The sequence below is a fragment of the Notamacropus eugenii genome, chromosome 1 (assembly GCF_028372415.1).
Source record: "Notamacropus eugenii isolate mMacEug1 chromosome 1, mMacEug1.pri_v2, whole genome shotgun sequence".
In the NCBI taxonomy this organism is placed as follows: Eukaryota; Metazoa; Chordata; class Mammalia; order Diprotodontia; family Macropodidae; genus Notamacropus; species Notamacropus eugenii.
In genome coordinates this window covers 262,283,221-262,303,594 of record NC_092872.1, presented here as the reverse complement: position 1 = coordinate 262,303,594, position 20,374 = coordinate 262,283,221, and the positions used below count along the sequence as shown (strand labels likewise).

At 37.0% G+C, this 20,374-nt stretch overlaps 1 protein-coding gene across 2 annotated transcripts in view; it reads right to left on the bottom strand.

Moving 5' to 3' along the window:
• Positions 1 to 20,374, bottom strand: part of CTNNA3 (catenin alpha 3) — a 1,968,199-nt gene that overhangs the window by 948,519 nt on the left and 999,306 nt on the right. For both annotated transcript variants that reach the window (XM_072628814.1, XM_072628812.1), the window contains exon 9: positions 16,484 to 16,636. In XM_072628814.1, coding sequence (XP_072484915.1) covers positions 16,484 to 16,636 — 153 coding nt within the window. The remainder of the gene's footprint in view (positions 1 to 16,483; positions 16,637 to 20,374) is intronic.

Below are 20,374 nucleotides of genomic sequence, written 5' to 3'. Positions count from 1 at the left end.
TAAAATATAATTTATGTGAAAAGGAACTGGGATTTGTGAATGACTTATAAACTCAATATATGTTACCAGTATGATATGGCAACCCAAAGAGTCCACATGCTATTAGGCTTTCTTAATCTATGCAGAACAATGGTAACAATACAGCACTGTTCTATTTTATGTCCTGCTCTGTTTTAATGATCAATTTTATTTCTATCATGTTTCTGTACCACCTTAATTTTCAAATTTGTCCCCTCTAGTATCCCCTATAACAAACAATTGAAATATAAAATTAAATTTTTCCATAAAACTAGCCAACACACCAGCCAAGTCTGAAAATAAATGCAATATTCTGCACCTATAGCTCCCCATTTTTGCAAAGGATGAAAGGTATTTTTTTCCTCATCTTTTCTACAGGGACAACTTTGATGGTTATAGCCCCATAATCAAACAAGTCCGTTTTAGAAGAAACGTTGGCAGACTGAAATTTACTCATAAAAATATCTCCAAGAGGGTAGAATCAAAGTTGGGACTATTGAATATTGGTTGAAAGAGCTGATGAAAAGGACTCTGATGAATAGAAGGTTTTCACAGACCACTGTGGCAGTCTTCAAGTATTTGAAGGGCAGTCATGTTTTAGAGGAATGAGACTCAGTATAAATGGTCCCATGAAAAGAACTAAGACACATGAGTAAAAGGCATATGGATGCAAACTTACTAAGAACATGATGGTCCAAAAGCAGAGTTGGGGCAGGAAAATGAGTTCCCTGTAACAAGTGGTCTTTTTAGATGGACTCTTGTTGGGTTTCTCATAATGAAGCTTCATATAATAAATAAATAATGATTAGAAGAGATAACTTTTAAGATTCCTTCAGTTCCATGAACATGCCACCATTTTGCTCATACAATATCTGGGAAAGAGGAAGCTTGGTTGCATAGACAGATTGCTTAGCTTGGAGTCAGAAATATCTGACTTTGGGTCTCTCAGACACTGCTTGTCTAGGTGAATTTAGGCAAATCACTTAACTTGTCTTTCCCTCAATAGGCAGTATCTACAAAATCATGCAAAGTTCTCAGTCTTCCTTGGTGGGGGACATTCTCAAATTTGGACTTCTCCAAGCTAAGGAAATTGCTGACTCTTCAAAAAGGTCATTGTAACATGATAAATAAGGAAATTGACATGAATTCCTGTTCTACCTAGGAAGGGAAAAAGAAATTATTAAGACATACCTGCATTGTTATTTAGGATTGCAGATATTAGTGTTGAAAGGGAGCATTCTATATTGCAAGTGTTCAACTTAAAGAGAAGAAAACTAAAACCCAGAGTAGAAATTGACTTGCTCATGATAGCACATAACTTTTCTAGTCTTTTTGCCCCAACTCAAATACAGTATCCAAAGCACAGAGCTGAACTTCTCTGAGATTCCCATCTCATTTCTATCTTGGAGAAGTGATCCAAAAAAGATGTTATCCCTAACTGTTTGAAATTTCTGTATCATCCTTGGAAAAGACTGTGAAATGTTGTAGGGAGTCGCAGTTGAAATGCAAAAATTTTTCTAGTAGAAAATCTCATCATCAGAGTCAATTTCACTTAAAACAAATGCCAAGGAGTACATTTAGTTATTCATTAATAGTATACTATGTTTACAGATAAAAATAGCTAGGAGACTATTAAAAGAAGTAATTCAATTTCAAAATGCAGTTATCAATAATAAAAATAGTGCTATCTCACTTTGATAAACATCATTCCTTCAAACTGCCCATCACTCCTCTATGTATATTATTTCTTCCATTAGAATGCAAGCCTTTTGAGGTCAGGGACTATGTTTCTTTTTGCATTAGTATTTATAATTCAGCCCTTAGCACATGATTTGGCACATAGTAGGAGCTTAATAAATGCCTTTTTTTCAACCATTCATTCCTAGGCCACTTTATGGTGTGCAGAACAATTTATACACACCACTTCATTTATTACTCCCAATGACTTAGCCAGGTACGTACTCTCGGTATTATTATTTCCATTTCACAGATAAAGAAATCAAGGCTCAGCAGGTAAGTAAACTTACCTATGGTTGACCAGGTTATAAGTATTTGAGGCAGAATTCAAATCCATGTCATTTATGAATTCTATTCCAAAGTCCTCTGTACTGTACCATGATTCCTCTCATGAATTTATGTAAATTTAAAGTAGTCTTGTAAATTCTTAAATGCTGGGGTCATCTTTGGTTCAAATACAGAATATTGTCTTGATCTTAGTATATAGCTATTCATCTCTCTTTTTTCAACTCCATTCTCTGATGATATCATTTCTACCAATTTTCCTATTTAATTCCTCAGTTGTAACATGTGGCAGCTTGCCATTGCCCATGTCCTTCCAAATATTTCCCAAAGAGGATCCATCCTATTATACCAGAGATTTTCCTCTAGTTCTTTGAATAGTCACTGGATACCAGTGTGGTACTAGTGCTATCCATCGACTACTGTTCACTTTGACTGTGTAATGGAGCCATCATAAATGATGTTTTAAGCATGCATTATTTCATCTGCCCAAGTCATGGACTCATTGACCAAGATTCCCATCCCATTATAACTTAATGACTGGTCTTCAGCAATGGTTATGATTTGATAAAAAGCAAAGTGAGCAGAACCAGGAGAATATTATTTATGATAATAGCAATATTATTTTAAGAATGACTTTGAGTGACTAAGTCATTTTAACTATTATAAATATACAAATTAAAAAAATAAAGGACATATGAAGACGTTGTCTGCATCCAGAGAAAGAAAGTATGTATAGAACCATTTCACATATATATGTATATATGATACGTATATGTACATAAAATACACACCCATGGAGATGATAGATAGATGGATGAATAGACAGACACATATCCACATATATGTGTGACTTTCTGTGAATGGGGATAAGGAAAAGTTTAAAGATTAGAGATACATCTATACCTGTGATTTCATTGATATAATAAACTCCCAGGGGGGGAAACATATACATATGTAGGTTGGGTCTTTCTCTGTAATTTAGAATATTAAAAATATTCCCTAGAGTACTGAGAGTTTTTCAGGTATGGAGAAGTTGTCTCCTCAAGGCCACATGTGACCTTCTAGGTCCTTGGGTGCAGTCTTTTGACTGAGTCCAAGTTTTACAGAACAAATCCTTTCTTAAAGGGATTTGTTTGGATTCAGTTGAAGGGCCACACTTGAGGACCTAGAGGGTCAACTGTGGCCTTGAGGTCACAAATTCCCAACCCTGCCCAGAGTCACACAGCCAGAATGGGTCAAAAATTGGACTTGAACCCAGTTCCTCCTTAATTTGCCATGCTGATTCTATACATATACACATGAGTATACACAGGCACCTACATGTAAACAAACATATATATATATCTTCATATATGTGTACACAAACCTACATATTCATCTGTTTCTACTCAACTCAGACATACATGTCACCTTTTAATACAATATTCTTTTTTTATTTGTGATTTCTAAGTATCTGATCAAAGAATAATTTAGAAAACAGAGGTGTTCTTTTCATGTTTGTGCCCTCCAGACAATGTTGTCAGTGGTACGATGATACAGAATAAACTCAGCTCTGTCCTTTGGTATCTACCTCATGTCAAAAGAAGCATCAAATCTAGCATTTCGTTATGAGCTCTTTATTCTCTCTGTATTTTATCAGAGAATGCCAAATCTACTGATTTTCCTCTGAATTGTTTTTGCAATTCCAAGCACTTTCTGGTTTTCAGGAATCTTTCACATACAGCCCATCCTCCCTCTCTAGAAACACCCTCCTTCCTCTTTCCCAGCCTTGGTTGGGGAGTTGGAGAGCCTCTTCTCTTCCTTTTTCTCTCCCACTCAGACCCTACTTTACTCCTCATACTCACTGCCCACATTCTCAGATACCAATCCTTAGATTCCCTACAGGCCCTCTACCCCTTATTACATTCTTTGACTTCATTTTCATCCACCAACTAACTCTTATCTGCCACTCTGATCTATCTCAATCTGAAACCATATCTTTGCTCCTTACTTGCTTTTCAAACCTAGATTTGCTACCAGGTTCATGGTTCTCATGCCCTTTGGGGTTGTCTCGACTCCAGCCCATCCCTCAAATTGGGGGAACATATTCCTGGCATCCCCAAATAGAACTCAAAGTAGAATTCTCCTATAGAAGCATTGTTATATGTGGTGACTAGTTTTTATGATAGCCTTAATATTCATCTACATAATGGATTAAATTGGCTTCATGGGATGGTTTATGAACCTATTTATCACATATCATATTGGTTCTAAAGGAGAATGATGTTTTCTTATTTTAAATTCCAACTGTTATTTAATACCCAAATGACCATGGGCAAGATGTTATCCCATCTCTGGGCATTGGTGGAAGGAAGGAAGGAAGGAAGGAAGGAAGGAAGGAAGGAAGGAAGGAAGGAAGGAAGGAAGGAAGGAAGGAAGGAAGGAAAAGAGAGGAAGGAGAAAGGAGGAAGGGAAGAAGAGAGGGACAGAAGGAGGACTTTGTATAGTGTCTCCTATATGCCATGCTCTATGGTAAGAGCTGGCAATGAAAACACAAAAACTCCCATGAAGCTCTAAAACCAAGAGGGTGAAAACACATCATATCAGTGACTTTTGTATTAGGTCATTTCTAAGGTTCCTTTCAACTCTTAAGCTATAATAAAGTCATGACCATTTAGATGCCAACCCTTTCCAATCAACCTTACAGCATTTCTTAAGAGCATACAATCACTTAGGAATTGAAAGTGCTTTTCATTAAGTAACTCCACCTAAGCTCTGGCTGGGTTGCAGAACAGTTATAAATACTTAGATAACTATTAGGAAGAATCACTAGAGACAGATCAATGTCCAAGTCAGAAATGCTTTAGTTTCACTTTATTCTTAGAGTAAAGTCTTTTCCTATATCTTTAGCATGATTCATCAAACATTCTACCTTGAATCTTCATTAGATTAGATGATATAGGTTTGTCCCCCAAATAATCTAGGCCAGTTCTAGCCATTTCCTCCAACTCTTTTATTTTGCAGTTGAAGAATCTGATGTGTAAGGAGGAGAAAAGGGAAGGGAAGGGGAAAGGACATACAGGAAACATCATTTAAATTCAGCTATCATGACCCAGAATTGAGTAGTCTTCTCCGGAAACCATTCATTCCAGTGGTGCCCCCACAGTTTAATCCCTTTTTTTGAAGGTAAAACTTCTAAGAAAGATCTCCCTTTTCTATATTTGAAAGTGAAAAAAATTTTGAACTTGTTTTATATTAGGCTTTAATGAAATGTGTTTTCTTTGATTAAGTACTTGTGGTGATCATTAATTAGTAGGTGACCTTAACCTAGTGCTTTCAGGTTTCTAACACTTCACATAGACTATTTTGTGTGAGCACCACTGCATTTGGAGTCATCCTTATCTACATCTTGCCACTGGAACAAGATGGCGCTGGAGGAGAGAGTGAGACTAGTGACTTAGCACAGTCCTGCCTCACTTCAACTCACTTGCAGGAGATGACATCTCCTTTCTGATGTCAAAATCCTCTTCAAAAACAAAGAACAAAAGACAACAACAAAAACAGAGCAACCTCATTAGTTAGGAATGAGTTATTATCTCCAGATGAAGTCACACAGTTACAACATGGCCCAGGTGTCAGAGGTCCAGGTCTACCTGACTACATGGATGGATCTTTCTCTTTTACTCCATTTTCTTTCTCCCTTAAATAGCTCTTCATTCTCAGGAACTCTAATCTAAATACATTATTCCCTGCCTATAAGGTCACCATTAAGAGGGCCACTAGACTTTGGAACTTACCATATCAGAATCATGGAGTATCTCCACTGGAAAGGAAGTTGAAAATTACTTTTATAAAATCTCTCCTTTTAGAGAGAGAGCAACTGTGGCTTATTGAGGTCCAGGATCACAGAGTTATGTAGCGGTACATCAAGGACTTGAAGCCAAATTATGGCTCAAAGTGGTCTTTGGGCGTAGGACTTGCTCATTGACATTTCTCTGCATTGTCTCAGATTGGGTAGAAGGGTTGCAGTGGTTTGCATTGGATGACGATGGATGGAAAGTTGCATTCTTTTTAATTTGCCAACTTTTTATTCCCAACACAGTCTCTGCATATGGGAACGTCAATCAAATAATCTGACTACCTTCAATAAGTGCCCACTATGTACTAGGCACTGAGAGTACAAAGACAAAAGATGAAGCCATGCTCACCATTGAGGAGCTTTTGGCCTACTTGCAAGAGATGTCATGTACATTTACAAGTATAAGGACAATATACATGAAACATGAGGTTTTGGGGAGAGGGAAGACACTAGCACATTGGGTTCATGAGGAAATAGATTCTAAAGATTCTGGCACAAACTGAATCTTGACGGGGGGAAGAGTGATTCTGAGAAAATTAGGTGAGGAGGAAGGCCAATCTTTAAAAAATATATAATGCTTGCTGGACTTGAGTGAAACATCCAAGATTATTATCAAAATATCTACATGAATGTCTGTTAGATTCCAAAACAGAATTAAAGAATAAACAGATGCAATTCACAGGATTCAGACAATGTCACAGGAAAGGTGCAAAATTTCCACAGTGTTTCTGGTGAGTCTAACTTTTCATTTTGCAGAGCAGAATAAAGGACTAGAGAAGGTATAAGTGAAGTCAAGGCAGGTCTATAACTAGAATTCAAGTGTCCCAACTCTCAGTTCTATAGGCCATTATGTTCTGAAAGCCAATAGAAGTAGCTTTGACAAGTCAGACATTCACTATTGCCATATCGATGAAGTAAACATAAAACAAAGAAAGAGTCTTACTCAAAGTTCTATTAGGTTTTCAAAGCACACAAGCAATGAACCTAATTTTCATACCTCATCTTAACACTGAAGTGACCCTGGAATCTCAAAGATTTTGTTGGCAAGGTAAAAACTCTAATTAAACTAAACTAGAAAGACTTGAAGGGCATGCCTGGTGACAGACTGTGATAAGTATCTTTACCTAAGCTCCAACATCACCAATTATAAGTTGGAATAGACCTCAGCAGTCACCTATTCCAACCCATACATAAAAGGCAATTGAGTGTGGAGAGGTCATCCAAAGATGATTCCTGTAACAAAGGGAACATAAGAAACTAAGAAAAAAAGGATAAAAACAAAAGCAACAAGATGTCTGTCTGCCCTTGTTCTTTCTTCCATAGTGATGGGAGCATTCCTAACCATAGATACCCTAAATGTGTCTCTCACAATCGGTGATATAAATTAGTATAGGTATAAATAAGTACAGTAAAAGACTTAAAAGAATTCCTTTAGAATATTGGATAGATATTGTTTGAAAGATTTATGAGAAATCATAGATAAGAAGTATATGCAATGAGAAAGCATGGATGGGGTCACCATTAGTGGAGGTAGTAACCACTTAATGCGATTACAGCTCTATCTCTATATTTAGCTACCAGTAGTTAGAGAGATTTAATAGTTTGAGAATTTTGTTGCCCAGGGATAAGGACATCACACCTGAGTTCTGCAACACTAAGGGTAAAATTCTATTTGTCTTTGGAGAAACATCATATTCTCAACAAAAGAGAATGAAAATCTTCTAACATAATAGCAGAAAACAAATCATAGTTATGTCTAAACATAAATTGATAAAGATCCATATGTTGGGCAATCTTAATAAATGCTGATACCTCTGCCACTGCTAAAGATCATAATGTATTCTTCCATTCCAATTCTGTTTAATGCCTCCCCTCTGACATTACTTGATTTACACTGTATATATCCTGTATGGACATTGTTGTTTACCTATTATATCCCTCATTAAAATTTGTTCTCTTTGAGGTAAGTAACTCTGTTTTTGTCTTTCTTAGACTCTCTATTGCTTGGCAGAGTGCCTGGCACATGGTCAGTGGCTAATACATGTTTATTGATTTATTGCCTGCTTGATTCTTGCCCAAGTCTTCCTGTTGCTGTCCAATAGGAGTTTACCCAATCTTCAAGATATCATAATATTATATGTGTACAAATATATGCACATAAGTATGTATATGTATATACATATACACATATATGTACACACACACCTCACACTGTCTTTTTTGTTATTCTTCACTTATATGGGGACTGGCCCACATTTTTTTCTGTTTTTATATCCCTCTGACAATAACCTTTATACTGTATCTCCTGCATAATTCATTGTGGGTTATACATCGAGGTCTGCCCATGCTCACCATGTGTTTCTCTGTTACCCTTTGGATGACCCTCCATCAGTACATCTAATGTGAGCAGACATGGCAAGCAGATAGTGAGTCTTTCAACTGAACAGGAGGAGGGTAGTGGGACATATAGACTGCAGGGAAAGTGCCCTGTTTGTAGCATGACCCCAAGATTCTTCAGAAAAAAAACATCACTCTTTTGTGCTGTTGTTTATTTATTTGTGTGCTTTTTTTTTTCTGATGATACTGTATGACTAGCAGTCAATAAAGATCCCTACTACAAAGAACTAAGAAGTAAGCATATATATGTGGGTATACACAGGACTGGGGGTGTAGGGTTGAGGGGCACTTTATTTTTCTTGGCAACTGATGTTCCATTCTGTGGACGCCAAAAGAAAATTCAAAGCTAGGGAGGCAACTTATATAGGATTACTATCAAAGATCAAGGACAAGCCTTCTAGAAATCAGAAGATTCTCATCTAAAGTCATCTTTCTTTCCCACATGGGCTTTTCTAAATCTGGCACACCATTCTGCAAGTGGGAACAATATGTTTTGTAGGATGGAGGGAAGTATTCTAATTAAATGTCCACCCACTTTTTCCTCCTGATAAAAGACTCCCCTGGAACTTGCTAAAATAAGGTTCTCTAAGACATGAAATTTTGATGAATAAGTCAAAACACCAAGTAAATCTACACTGGCTACTAAGGTAACTATACTGTTTTTGGATTCAGAGAGACATTTGGGGGCTCATATCATCATCGTCATCATCATCATCACCACCATCACCATCACCATCATCATCATCTTATTATTATTATCCTCTTTATTCTTTTTCTTTTTTCTCTATTAGCACATTTTTCTTCTTCTTGATCATCTTTTTTCCATCATTAATACTACCATTGACAACTGCTTTAAAAAAAATCATAGACTGCAGCTGAGATTGCATTGTTTGCCTGAAATTCCAGCAGTTGAATTCAATATGTACTGAACACAAATTTCAATGAGATACTGAAAAAATGGGAAAGCCTCTTTTAAAAAAGCTGATTTAAGGAGAAGATTAAATAATAGTAATTAAAATAAACAATACTACAAACTAAATGTAATGCCTTTCTTCTGCCTAATAGTTTTATTGCCACCTTGAAGCCCGAGTGAAGTTCTCAGAGGAGCACAAAGCACATTAAACATATTGCTGAATTTTCCCAACCTCCTTACGAGGTAGGGTTGGAGCAGGAATTAGTGCCTGAAATTTGTTTTATTTAAATTGGGAATGTTTATAACTACCATCAGGCTGAGTTACTTAAGTATATAATTGTTTAACCACTGTACTCAGAGCTAAGTATGCAAAGTAGATTGTTTGGAATGCTGACACCTTAGAGGGGATAGCACAGTACCTGGTATACAGAAGGTGCTTGATAAATGTTTCTTGAATTCAAATGCATCAGATAGAGATAATCTATTTCAACCCTCTAATTTTATAGATAACAGCTAATTAGAAGTGACTTAGCAGTGCAAGATACCTAAAATCAGATAATCCTACAAAGGAGCACTTCAAATTGTTAGTAAGTCCCTTACACTAATGGTGAATCCATTGCTGCAAAGGCAACCCAATGCCTCTTTGAACCACTGTAAACATTAGGACATTCTTACTCATTCTGAGTCAAAAATATGCTCTCTGATAACACACTCCCAGATCCTACTTCAGGCTTCTAGGGTGGAACAGAAGAGAGCTAAACTTTTTTTTTTCCTATGACAGTCTATGACATTTTTGATCATAGGGATAACATTTCTTCCAAAAGCTTCTCTTCTTTTGGCAAAACAAACACACACACACATATTTCCCCAAATGAAATAGAGGAAGTTTCACAGATAAATATTTTTGAAAGATAGGGACAGGTGGCTGGAATTCAAATTCATGTGTTCACTCAAAATATTTATTGGCTATCTTTCATGTCTATAGGACCTTCTGGGGATGAGGGAGGGGAGAGAAGAAGACATCATAGTCCCTGAGCCTGAATTCCTGATTATTGCAATTTTTTAAAATGTTAAATAAATGTTTGTTGATTGATGGAGGCTAAGATGTTAGGGGTGTGTATACTTTTGCTAAATGCTGTCCTAACTCACTATGATGGAGTATTTTAAGCTCTAGGGTCCAAAAATCCAGTGATTCCTTGCAATGATTGTGATCTTTCACTAAGGTGGTCCTAACCATGACATTGAAAGTCCTAACCATTGACATGAAAGCAACTTTTAATACTCCACTTAAATTTTATATTCATATGATCTGACCATTCACTCAGTCCTCTTCATCTAACTGACATGTATGATCTGTTTCTCCATACTTGGATCAGCACCCTCCCCAATGGACCTGAGATATTCACTTTTATACATACCCAGATCTTCCAAAATGTGTGCCTTCAGCCCCGTTACATCTTTGTAATGACTGCCCTAGGGCCATCATCCAGGTGATGGAAGAATAAGTCTCTATAATTTAACTCATTTATCTCACTATATATACTGTCTGATCCCAAACATTAGATCACACTTCAGTTTGATGTCTCATCCAGATATGAACTCCGGCCATTTTATGATGTGCTTGATGCCACCATATAAAAGCAAGCACCCCAGCATACATAGGTTCTTACATCTCCTTTTCTAAGGAAAGCAACCTTAAAAGGGGAAAACAATCTTACTTTAATTAAGCACATATATCATTTACTTAGTTCAGGGGGAAAAGTCAGCACTTTAAACTTCAGAGAAAATACAAACAGAAATTATAAGCAGAAATTACAAACAGAAAAACCAACAGAGAGGACTTCAAACTGTCTGACCATAGAGAATACAAACATTGTTACCAGAGAGAGAAGCACCAACATCTACATTTTCAAAGGGAGGACATGGTTCTTAACAACTACCCAGAGTCTCATCTGGTCTAATCACACAAACGCTCTTCCAACGATTTGAGCAAAACCTCACTCAGAGTATATATATGCTTTTCAGAGCAGGAGGGCAAGACCCTTGTGACCCAGTGCCTTGGTGCCTCATTAGCAATCAAAGAAAGGTTTGGGCCTTCATACTAAACAATTGAACATCCCTTAATAGCCCCACCTGAGGCCTATAAATGGCAGGGTGTTGGGGGCAGGGGAGATTTTTAACTCCCATTATACACTATACATCTTCTCCCTTCTTTTTTCCCCACATGCCAGAATAAAATGTAATCTCATGGTTAGCTTTTGCATGTTGTATTACCCTATGTAACAATGAAAACAAAATCTCACTTAAGTTAGTTATCATTTCTTTATCAGTACTAAAGAGATCTATTTGTGGGTTAAGGTATTGGGCAACTATCATAGTTAATACCCTAAGAAAAATTTTGAATTGAGGGGGAATTCCTTATAAAGAATGAGATCCTATGGATAATATTTGTGCATACTAGTATAGTGGTTTCACTGATCTATAACAACTACCAGCCTGCCTCAAGGAAATTGATGGGTATTCAAAAGTGATTGGCTTAGGTATACTCACTAACCCTCCAAAAATCATCATAGAATACCTCTTCCCCACATTTGAATGGCATGCAAATGAATGGACAGAGCACTAAATAATACTATCAGGGCAATTCTCTTGGGGAGGCACAAAGTGATCAGGTCTGATGAGGAAGAGAGAGGTTTGGATTCCTAGTGGCTAATATCAGAGTCCTCTCAGTGATCCTGAGTTGCTCATTGCAATAAAAATCTATTATTCTCTCCATTAAAATAGTCATCCATTGATGCTAACTGTTCAGGTAACCAGACTGGCAATGGTAAGACACATGCTAAGTGTAACTGACTTGTCTGTTCAATCCCCTGTTGCCTGAAATGCTTTGGTATCCTATTAATTAATCTTACTGGCCCATTTCTCCTTTCTCTCATCTATCCTTTTTACAGCTGCCTAATTGATATTTCTGAAGACTAAACATGTCACACCTCTTCTCAAAAAAAAGTTCAGAGACTCTTTCTTTCTCTAAGACAAAATCCAGAATGTTTTCGTTGGCATTCATCCTCTGACATGACCTGGTTCCTATCTCCCTTTCTAGTTATTTCCCATTACTCCCCCATACATTGTACATTCAAGGCACAGTACTCCCTGCACTTCCTTTCATATAACATCTCATTCCTTTATCCATGCCTCTGTACATGCTATCCTCCATAGCTTAGGTACCCTACCTCCTTACCTGTGTCACTTACAATCTTAAGATCAATTCCAGTCTCGGATCCAATGCTGTCTTCTACATAAAGCCTTTCCTGGTCCTCCCAACTATGAACATCCTTACAACCTTCAATTAGTTTTTGCTGTAAATGCTTTCTAATAAACACCTAGTGTGTACATCTAAGAGTAGGGGCAGCTAGGTGGCAGAGTGGAAGGAGTCCTGGATTCAGGAAGACTCATCTTCCTGAGTATAAATTTGGTCTCAGACACACTTAACATCTGTGTGACCCTGGGTAAGTCTTTTAACCCTGTTTGCCTGAGTTTCTTCATCTGTACATGAGTGGGAAAGAAAAGGGCAAACCTCTCTAATATTGTTATTAAGAAAATCTCAACTCAGGTGATAAAAAGTCAGACATGACTGAAAAATAACTGAACAACAAAGTGTCCATCAGTGGCTTTCAAAGGGTGTGCAGTGGCATGCTAATGTCATACAACTTTCACTAGATTGTTCCTTATAGATGCACTCACATGTGTGATTTCCCCATAATTTGAATCTGAAATCACTTATATGTATATGAGCCTCCTGTATCACAATTTTTCAAGGAAAGGAATAATATCATTCCATGAATGAAAAGAAATTTGAGAACCTCTAGTGCTCATGCTGTTCTCACCTAGTCAAACACAAACTCTTTCAGTACAGGGACTCTTGCCATACATTGATCTTAAGAACCAAATGGACTGTCTGTGAATATCAAGTACTTAACAAATGTGTGAATTGAACTGAATTGAAAGAGAGAATAAAGCATCAAGCCCTGAATGGACAATGAGTTGGACTCATCCTACAACAGAAACAAAGGAGAACAGATGGCAGCTCATGAGATACACCAATATCCACCAAAAAACAAAATACCAGAAGGTAGATTATCTGCATAGGAAAAGACACAGAAAGCATGGAAGTATCAGAACTTGCACCAGCACAGATGGAACTCACTTGAATGAGAGCATGGATCCATTGGTACAAGTTAAATAAAAACCTAAGTATCGCTGGAAGATTTCTGTAATAACATTAGTCTTTTCTTTTAAAGAGGGGCAGCTAGGGGGCCAGCGTGATATCAGGAAGACTCTTCTTCCTCAGTTCAAATCTGTCCTCATGCACTCACCAGCTGTGTAACTGTGGACAAGTCACTTAACTCTGATTGCTTCAGTTTCCTCATCTGTAAAATGAGCAGGAGAAGGAAATGGCAAAGCCCTCCAATATCTTTACCAAGAAAAACCTGAAAGGATCACACATAAAATGACTGAACCACAACAATCTTATTCTAAAGAACATGCCACAGCAGTTAGAGCATTTGGAGTCAATGAAGATCAATTAATAATCTCAATAAGGGCCAGAGTCTGAACAGCTTCTTTGTTCTCTGAAGTAAACTCAGAGAATAACTCTTCCTATGTCAACAAGGCCATATGGGGTTGACCAAGAGTACTTCCCCCTGTTTATGGCCATTAAAGATGAGACCTTTCACACAAGACACTATCTTGAATAGTGAGACTTTTTCTTTATTTTAATATTTTATGAACATATACTCTGTTATGGCATGTTAATGGTAAAGAACACACAGATATCCTGGGTTGCAATTTCAAATGACACACTGTCAACTCTTTTATCTTACTGTATTTACAACCTATACAATTAAGAAAATTCCTTTCTCATAATATTATTAAACATATATGGAGATCACAAATTTGAGTGACACAGACATGCTGAATTGGGATTGCTCTAAAACATACCTAAGGCTGGTCATTCTTGTGTGAGACAGTCAGAACTTATGTTTGGCTCCATGCAGCATGTATCTCCCAGCTTTACGGGAATAAACTATATGAATTTACATATCACCTTGCCTGTTTGTTTCCTTTAACCAAACTTCCAGGTTGACCACAGGAAGATCTAAGATTACATTCTTCTCTAAGACACTTACTATTTAAGTAATGTGCGGGTCACTTCTTTTCTGCTCCTCAGTTTCTCTGATTGTAAAATGGAAATCACTGGAAAAGATGATGTCTAAGACCATTTGCAGCTCTAAAATGATGATCCTCTAACCCTAAGATATTGTGTGGTCATAATTTGCCAAAAATATCTCACACAAACACAATTTGACATCTTAATTTTTGTCTGAATCTTTTATTAAAAATCTGTTGATTTTTACAAATCTCTGACAAACTGAGAAGCATACAAACTTGTAAAGTAAATATTCCAAAATGCAGACTCTCCATTCCTATCCCTGAAAGTTATTTAAAATCTAGAAGTTTCTGTAGCATTATGTTAAATTACTGGTCTAGTAAGTTCTATGTGAGGAGGCTGGGGAGGGAAGTGTGAGTAGGAGGTGACTTTCTTTAATAAAGAGAACCAGCACTGTTCTCTGAAAAAGAGACCATGGATAACTTCTACTCCCCAGGATTCTGTTATGGACACATCTGCCTCAATGTTCGGAGTAAATTGGCGATGATTTTCTATGTTGCCCTGCTTAGACAACTCCTTTCAAACACAGCATTTCCAGAGGAGATCACCATACTGTCTGCAATTTCTTTTTCATTTTCTTTCCCAAGACATCAAAGATGAATGGCACAGGAGAATCTATTTCAACCATATCTATTCTCTTGTTTATTTATATTTCTTGGGGTAATGAATGCTATTTCTTCTTTTAGGATTTATCAAGAATAAAGGATTTTTTTCAAAAACACTAATGCTAGTGGCTTTATTTCTTTAAATTGTTCATAGATTATAAAGTCACAAAAATTTACAGAAGAAAGGAAACATGTGGAGCATCTAAGTGGATTGCCTACCTGTGAGCCAGGGATCTCTGAGTGGGTGGAAGGACACAAAGTTATTATATTGGTTCTGGAAATGCATAAGTAAGACAATATTCTGTAGGTAATAATAAGAATAATAATTCTCTTGTATAAATGCCCTATTCTCTTTCAGATGTAGGTAGATACTGTTGTGATTAATAAAATAAAAATTCATAGGAAATGTCATTGAATTCATAAGAGCCTTTTGTCACTGTGCATATTTGCAACCATAGATGTTACTAATATAACTACTCAAGTTGCAGAGACAAATTTAGACCCATTTCCAATAAACAAGCTGGCCTCCAGATATAGTGAGATCACCTTCATGGGAATTCTTTACACCAAGGCTGTTCTAGAAAAAAATTGTTCTTGGAGTTAGGTAGTGAAGAGATAACCATTGAGATCTCTTCCCATCTAAGATTCTGTGTTTCTGTAATGTGATCATAATTGAAGCCCATGACACTATTTTATATATTATAAGGAGATATGATGACTACAAATGCTGGTTAGACAATTATCTATTCCAATAATTCCATTTCTTTTTCAGTTGAGTGTACCAAGCCCCAGAGAAGGGAAATAGCTTGCTCAGAATCACAAAGCTAAAAGATGGTAAAGACAGGACTGAACACAAGTGTTCTGGCTCTGAGTCCACAGTCTTTTGCATTTGATCACTCTACATCTCCAAAAAATAAAATGAACTGGGGAAGTTATGGACCTTACCTTAAAGGAAAGGAAATTGCTCTTATAGCCAGTGAAACTCTTACTTCTGCTCTACAAAACTCCTTTAGCCACATCATTTTTTCAACTGTAAATGCTTTTCCTCTCCATGGGAGATTTTTGATAAAAAAAAAAAACATTCATATCTCTACCCCCTTACCCTTTATATATATGTAAAATATATTTGTATATTATATATACATTTTCTAGTTGAAACCAGAAGGAAAAGAGTCTATAATCCTTAATTCTAGTCTTATTTCTTCTGCTAAGTAATTATGTGACTGAACAAGTTGGTTAAATTCAGTTTCTTTATCTTGAAAACAAGAGAGTTGTATTAGAACATCTCTAAGGAAATCAGGTTAATTACTGAAGAATTCTTCCAGACTTTTAAAGGTATTCAATAAGATGCCTTCATCTGTTAAGATCTTTTTTATCAATGGTACTTCCAAGAGATCTTACAATGAAACAAAACAACTGCCCACATCCCACCTTCTGTCTCAAAACAGACTTCAGAATCTTACCTCCACAAGACGGTTGGTGTGCTCACGAAATATAGCAGCATATTCTTTCATTTCCTTTTCCCTCCCATTCTTGGCTGCTTCAATGAGAACCAGAAGTGGAACTGTTGTATCCAAGAAAGAGTCCGACACATGGTCAATAATGGCCTTGCGGAGCTGCAGCAAGGAGGAAAAACACCACCTTTTTGATTAGGCTTCAGTTTGTATCCCATTCTATAAACTGAACAATTTATAATATCACATTAAAGGAATCACTGGATGTAGAACTGGAAATGACCTTGGACAGCTCCTATCTCTGGCCTTTTTTGCATTGGAGCTCCTCCCTGAAATGTATTCTCTCCTTAAAAATCCCTAATTCTTCTGAGTTCATATTGTTACATTCTACATTCAGGGTTTCCTGCTCTTCCCAAGTGACTAGAGGCATTCTTCAACAAAATAATTAAGTAAATAACATGCAATAATGGTGTATGTATATGTATGTACATATGTTTCATATATGTATGTATATGAAGACAAGAGAAGAGAAGTGAAGAGAAGAGAGGAGAGGAGAGGAGAGGATAGGAGAGGAGAGGAGAGGAGAAGAGCAATTTGACAGTTGAATGAAGAGTGACCTGGAGTGGGTAAAAGACAAGGGAGGGAAAAGAAGCAGCAAACTGTTATAACAGTCCAGATGTGAGATGATTACAGTCTACCCAAGGATAGCGACAATGTCAGAGATGAAAAGAGGAGTTGTTCAAGAGATATTGCAAAGGTGATATCAACTGGCCTCAGCAATAGTTTGGCTAGCACGGGGCAGAATGAGCTTCAAGGGGTTAGCTAAGTGACTCAGAGGATAGTGGTATTTTTGATAGTGATAGGAAAGCTCAAAAGAGGGGAGTTTTTTTGGGGAAAAAAGATACTAGGTTGAGTTTAAGATGTCTAAAGAGCCTTCAGTTTGAGATGTGAGTAAGAGATGTTAGGGACAGAAAATAATATCTGAGAATTATCACCATAAAATGAGAATTGAAACCACAAGAGCTGATGTCCAAGTGAAGCACAGAGAGGGAGGTGAAATACTATTGAAGGAAAGGACATTTTCCCTCACAACAGAGTGGGATAACAGATATAACAAGTATCAGTACTCCCATTTATAGAAGACAAAACAAAAAGTGAAATGAACCATCCAGGGTGATCTAGGTGGATTTTTTGTGCTGGTCCTGGAATCTAGTGCTCCTGACTCTTTCTGCTGTGTCCCATTGCCTCCCTAGAACAAGCAGTCTCCATGCCATGAGAATAAGGACAGCTGCAGCATGTAAAACCCTCCTGCGAAGATATCAAATGTTCCCTGAAGAAGACAGTAAGTTCAGTCTTACCACAACCATATGAATACTCTTCAAAGGTCCATATTTTCCTCCTCATTATGCTTAACTTGGAGGTCAGATTGTAAGTAAGAGCATACCTATTTGCCAAAAAACCCCAGCATTACAATGTTTACCCATTTATGTACACATGAGTCTACATCATGTATTTTCATAATTGCAAAATTACAGAATGTTTTCTACCTTGTTGGAGGAGCTGACAATAAATTTTGATTAGCTAAATTGTAGACTTCATGGTAATTAAACCAACTGAGATCACCGATTATGCCGGTTGATAACAGATTAATAGAGCAAGAAGAATAATAAATGAGGCTGATGTCCAATTTTCTCCATTTACATTAATTGTTCTTGCACTCCCAGCTTAAATTATTAAACAAGTCGAACATTCTGCTACAAATTAGTTCTTTTAAATTAGATTTCATGTAAGCTCATAAGTGACAGTCAGGCAATTACCCAGCTCCACAGATATTTGCTGAGTTCTAAACCCACCCAAGAAAAATGAATACATTTTATTCATATGATGTTGAGCTTGGTAAGAGACTCAAGCAAGACAGTATCAGAGTTTCTCTATTAGCAGCAATGATAAAACAAGTCACCAAAAGTATTAGGGGACAGCCTCCTCATTGAATTTAACTATTCCTACCGACAGAGTCATCTTCCAAGACAAAACGCATATGTGTGTAAAATATTCTTTATATCCAAATATATATATATATACATATATATATTATACCATACTATATAGGTACTCTATTATATATAGTATGAATAAATATGTGTACAAATATGTGTTTATTTCTACATATGCATCACATATGTGCATATCTGTGTGTCTGCACACACATGTAGTGATGTTTAAAACAAGGCAAACAGAATCTAACCTTGAGAACATAAAAACTAATTAAGTGTACCCAGGGCTCAGAGTAAAGGAATTCTTTGCCTACTAGACTTTCCAAATAACATTTCATAAGATTAGAGATCTAGAGCTGTAAGGGACCCCAGAGACCATCTATTCCAATTTCCTCATTTTACAAAATAAGAAACTGAGACTAGAAGGTAATCCAAAAATCATTTCAGCATCCAACTTGCACCAGGGACTGTGCTAGGTATTGAGGCAACTGGTGGTGCAATGGATAGAGCGATGGGCTTGAAATCAGGAAGACCTGAACTCAAATACTGAATGACTGTGAGACTTTGGGCAAGTGACTTAACTTTTGTTTGCCTTAGTTTGCTCAACTGTAAAACAAAATCGTTGTAAGGTTCAAAAGGGACAATATTCTAAAAATGGTTAGCTCAGTGTCTGGCACATTTAGTATTATATAAATTAGTATTAAATTTTCCATTACAAAGATGAAAGGGAGACAGCCTCTGACTTCAATTAGGTTACAGCCTGATAATTGTTCAATAGATTCACATTTTATTGATCTGGTTTCTCTCTCAAAATGTAGAGATAAAAGGATCCACCATTCCTTCTCATCCACAGCATATTTCTCCATTAATCCCCCCACTGTGGATCTACTCAATGTATGGGAGTTTTCCAAAGGCTTCTTAATGTTCTGTCTCTACTCATGTGGGCGGTTAGAGGTAGCTAGGGGGCTCATAGTACCTGAAGTCTAGATTAAATCCTGCATGAGACACTTAATAGCTATGTGACCCTGGGTAAATCATTTAATTTCTCTTTGCCTCAATCCATTGGATAAGGAAAGGACAAACTATTGTGATATCTTTCCCAAGAAAACCCCATGGGCAGCATGGTCCATGAGGTCATGAAGAACTGGACATGACTGAATGATTGAACAACGATGACATCAGTACTTGAACTACTAAGATACTCTCTCTGTCTCTGCTCAGATGACCAAGCCATCTTTTTTCCTTCTCACGCATTTCCTAGATAACATCCCTTCTGCATCTTCTCACATCCCAGTCTGTTTATGCTCAACCAGTATCTATCAGCATTAGGATCACCCACAGTTTTGGTTCTGTAGGGATTAGAGAGTTCTATGATCTGCAAAAATATGACTTCGTCAAGGGAAAACTAGTAATGAAGATAAGTTTTTGTGTCAGTAAGAAATTTAGAATTGTAAAAGAAAATATAATTTATATGCTAATGTACCAAGGACGAGTAAATGGAGAATAAAGATGAAAAAATGAAGAGGAAGGGAGTAGAAAGAGGAAAAGGAAAAGGGGAAGTGGAAAGAGAAGGAGGACATAGAGGAAGGAGAGGGAGAGGAGATTTGTATAGTACTTTGCTCCCAATAACCCTGAGTAGTTAAGTAGTTCCATTTTATGGATGGGGAAACTGATTCTCAGAGAAGTCAAGAACCAGATATCCCACAGGGATGGACAGTGTCAGCATTTGTACCTGGATCAGTTGCCTGTAAAACCGGTGCTTTTTTCTTCTATACCACTTTTCTTCTACAAAGACAAACATTTATTTTGTATATCTGCTCTGTGCAGAGAAATGTGCAAAGTAGAGGATAGAAGAAGTTTATCAAAGACGTGGTCATTGCCCTCTAGAATCTTGAAGCCTGGAATG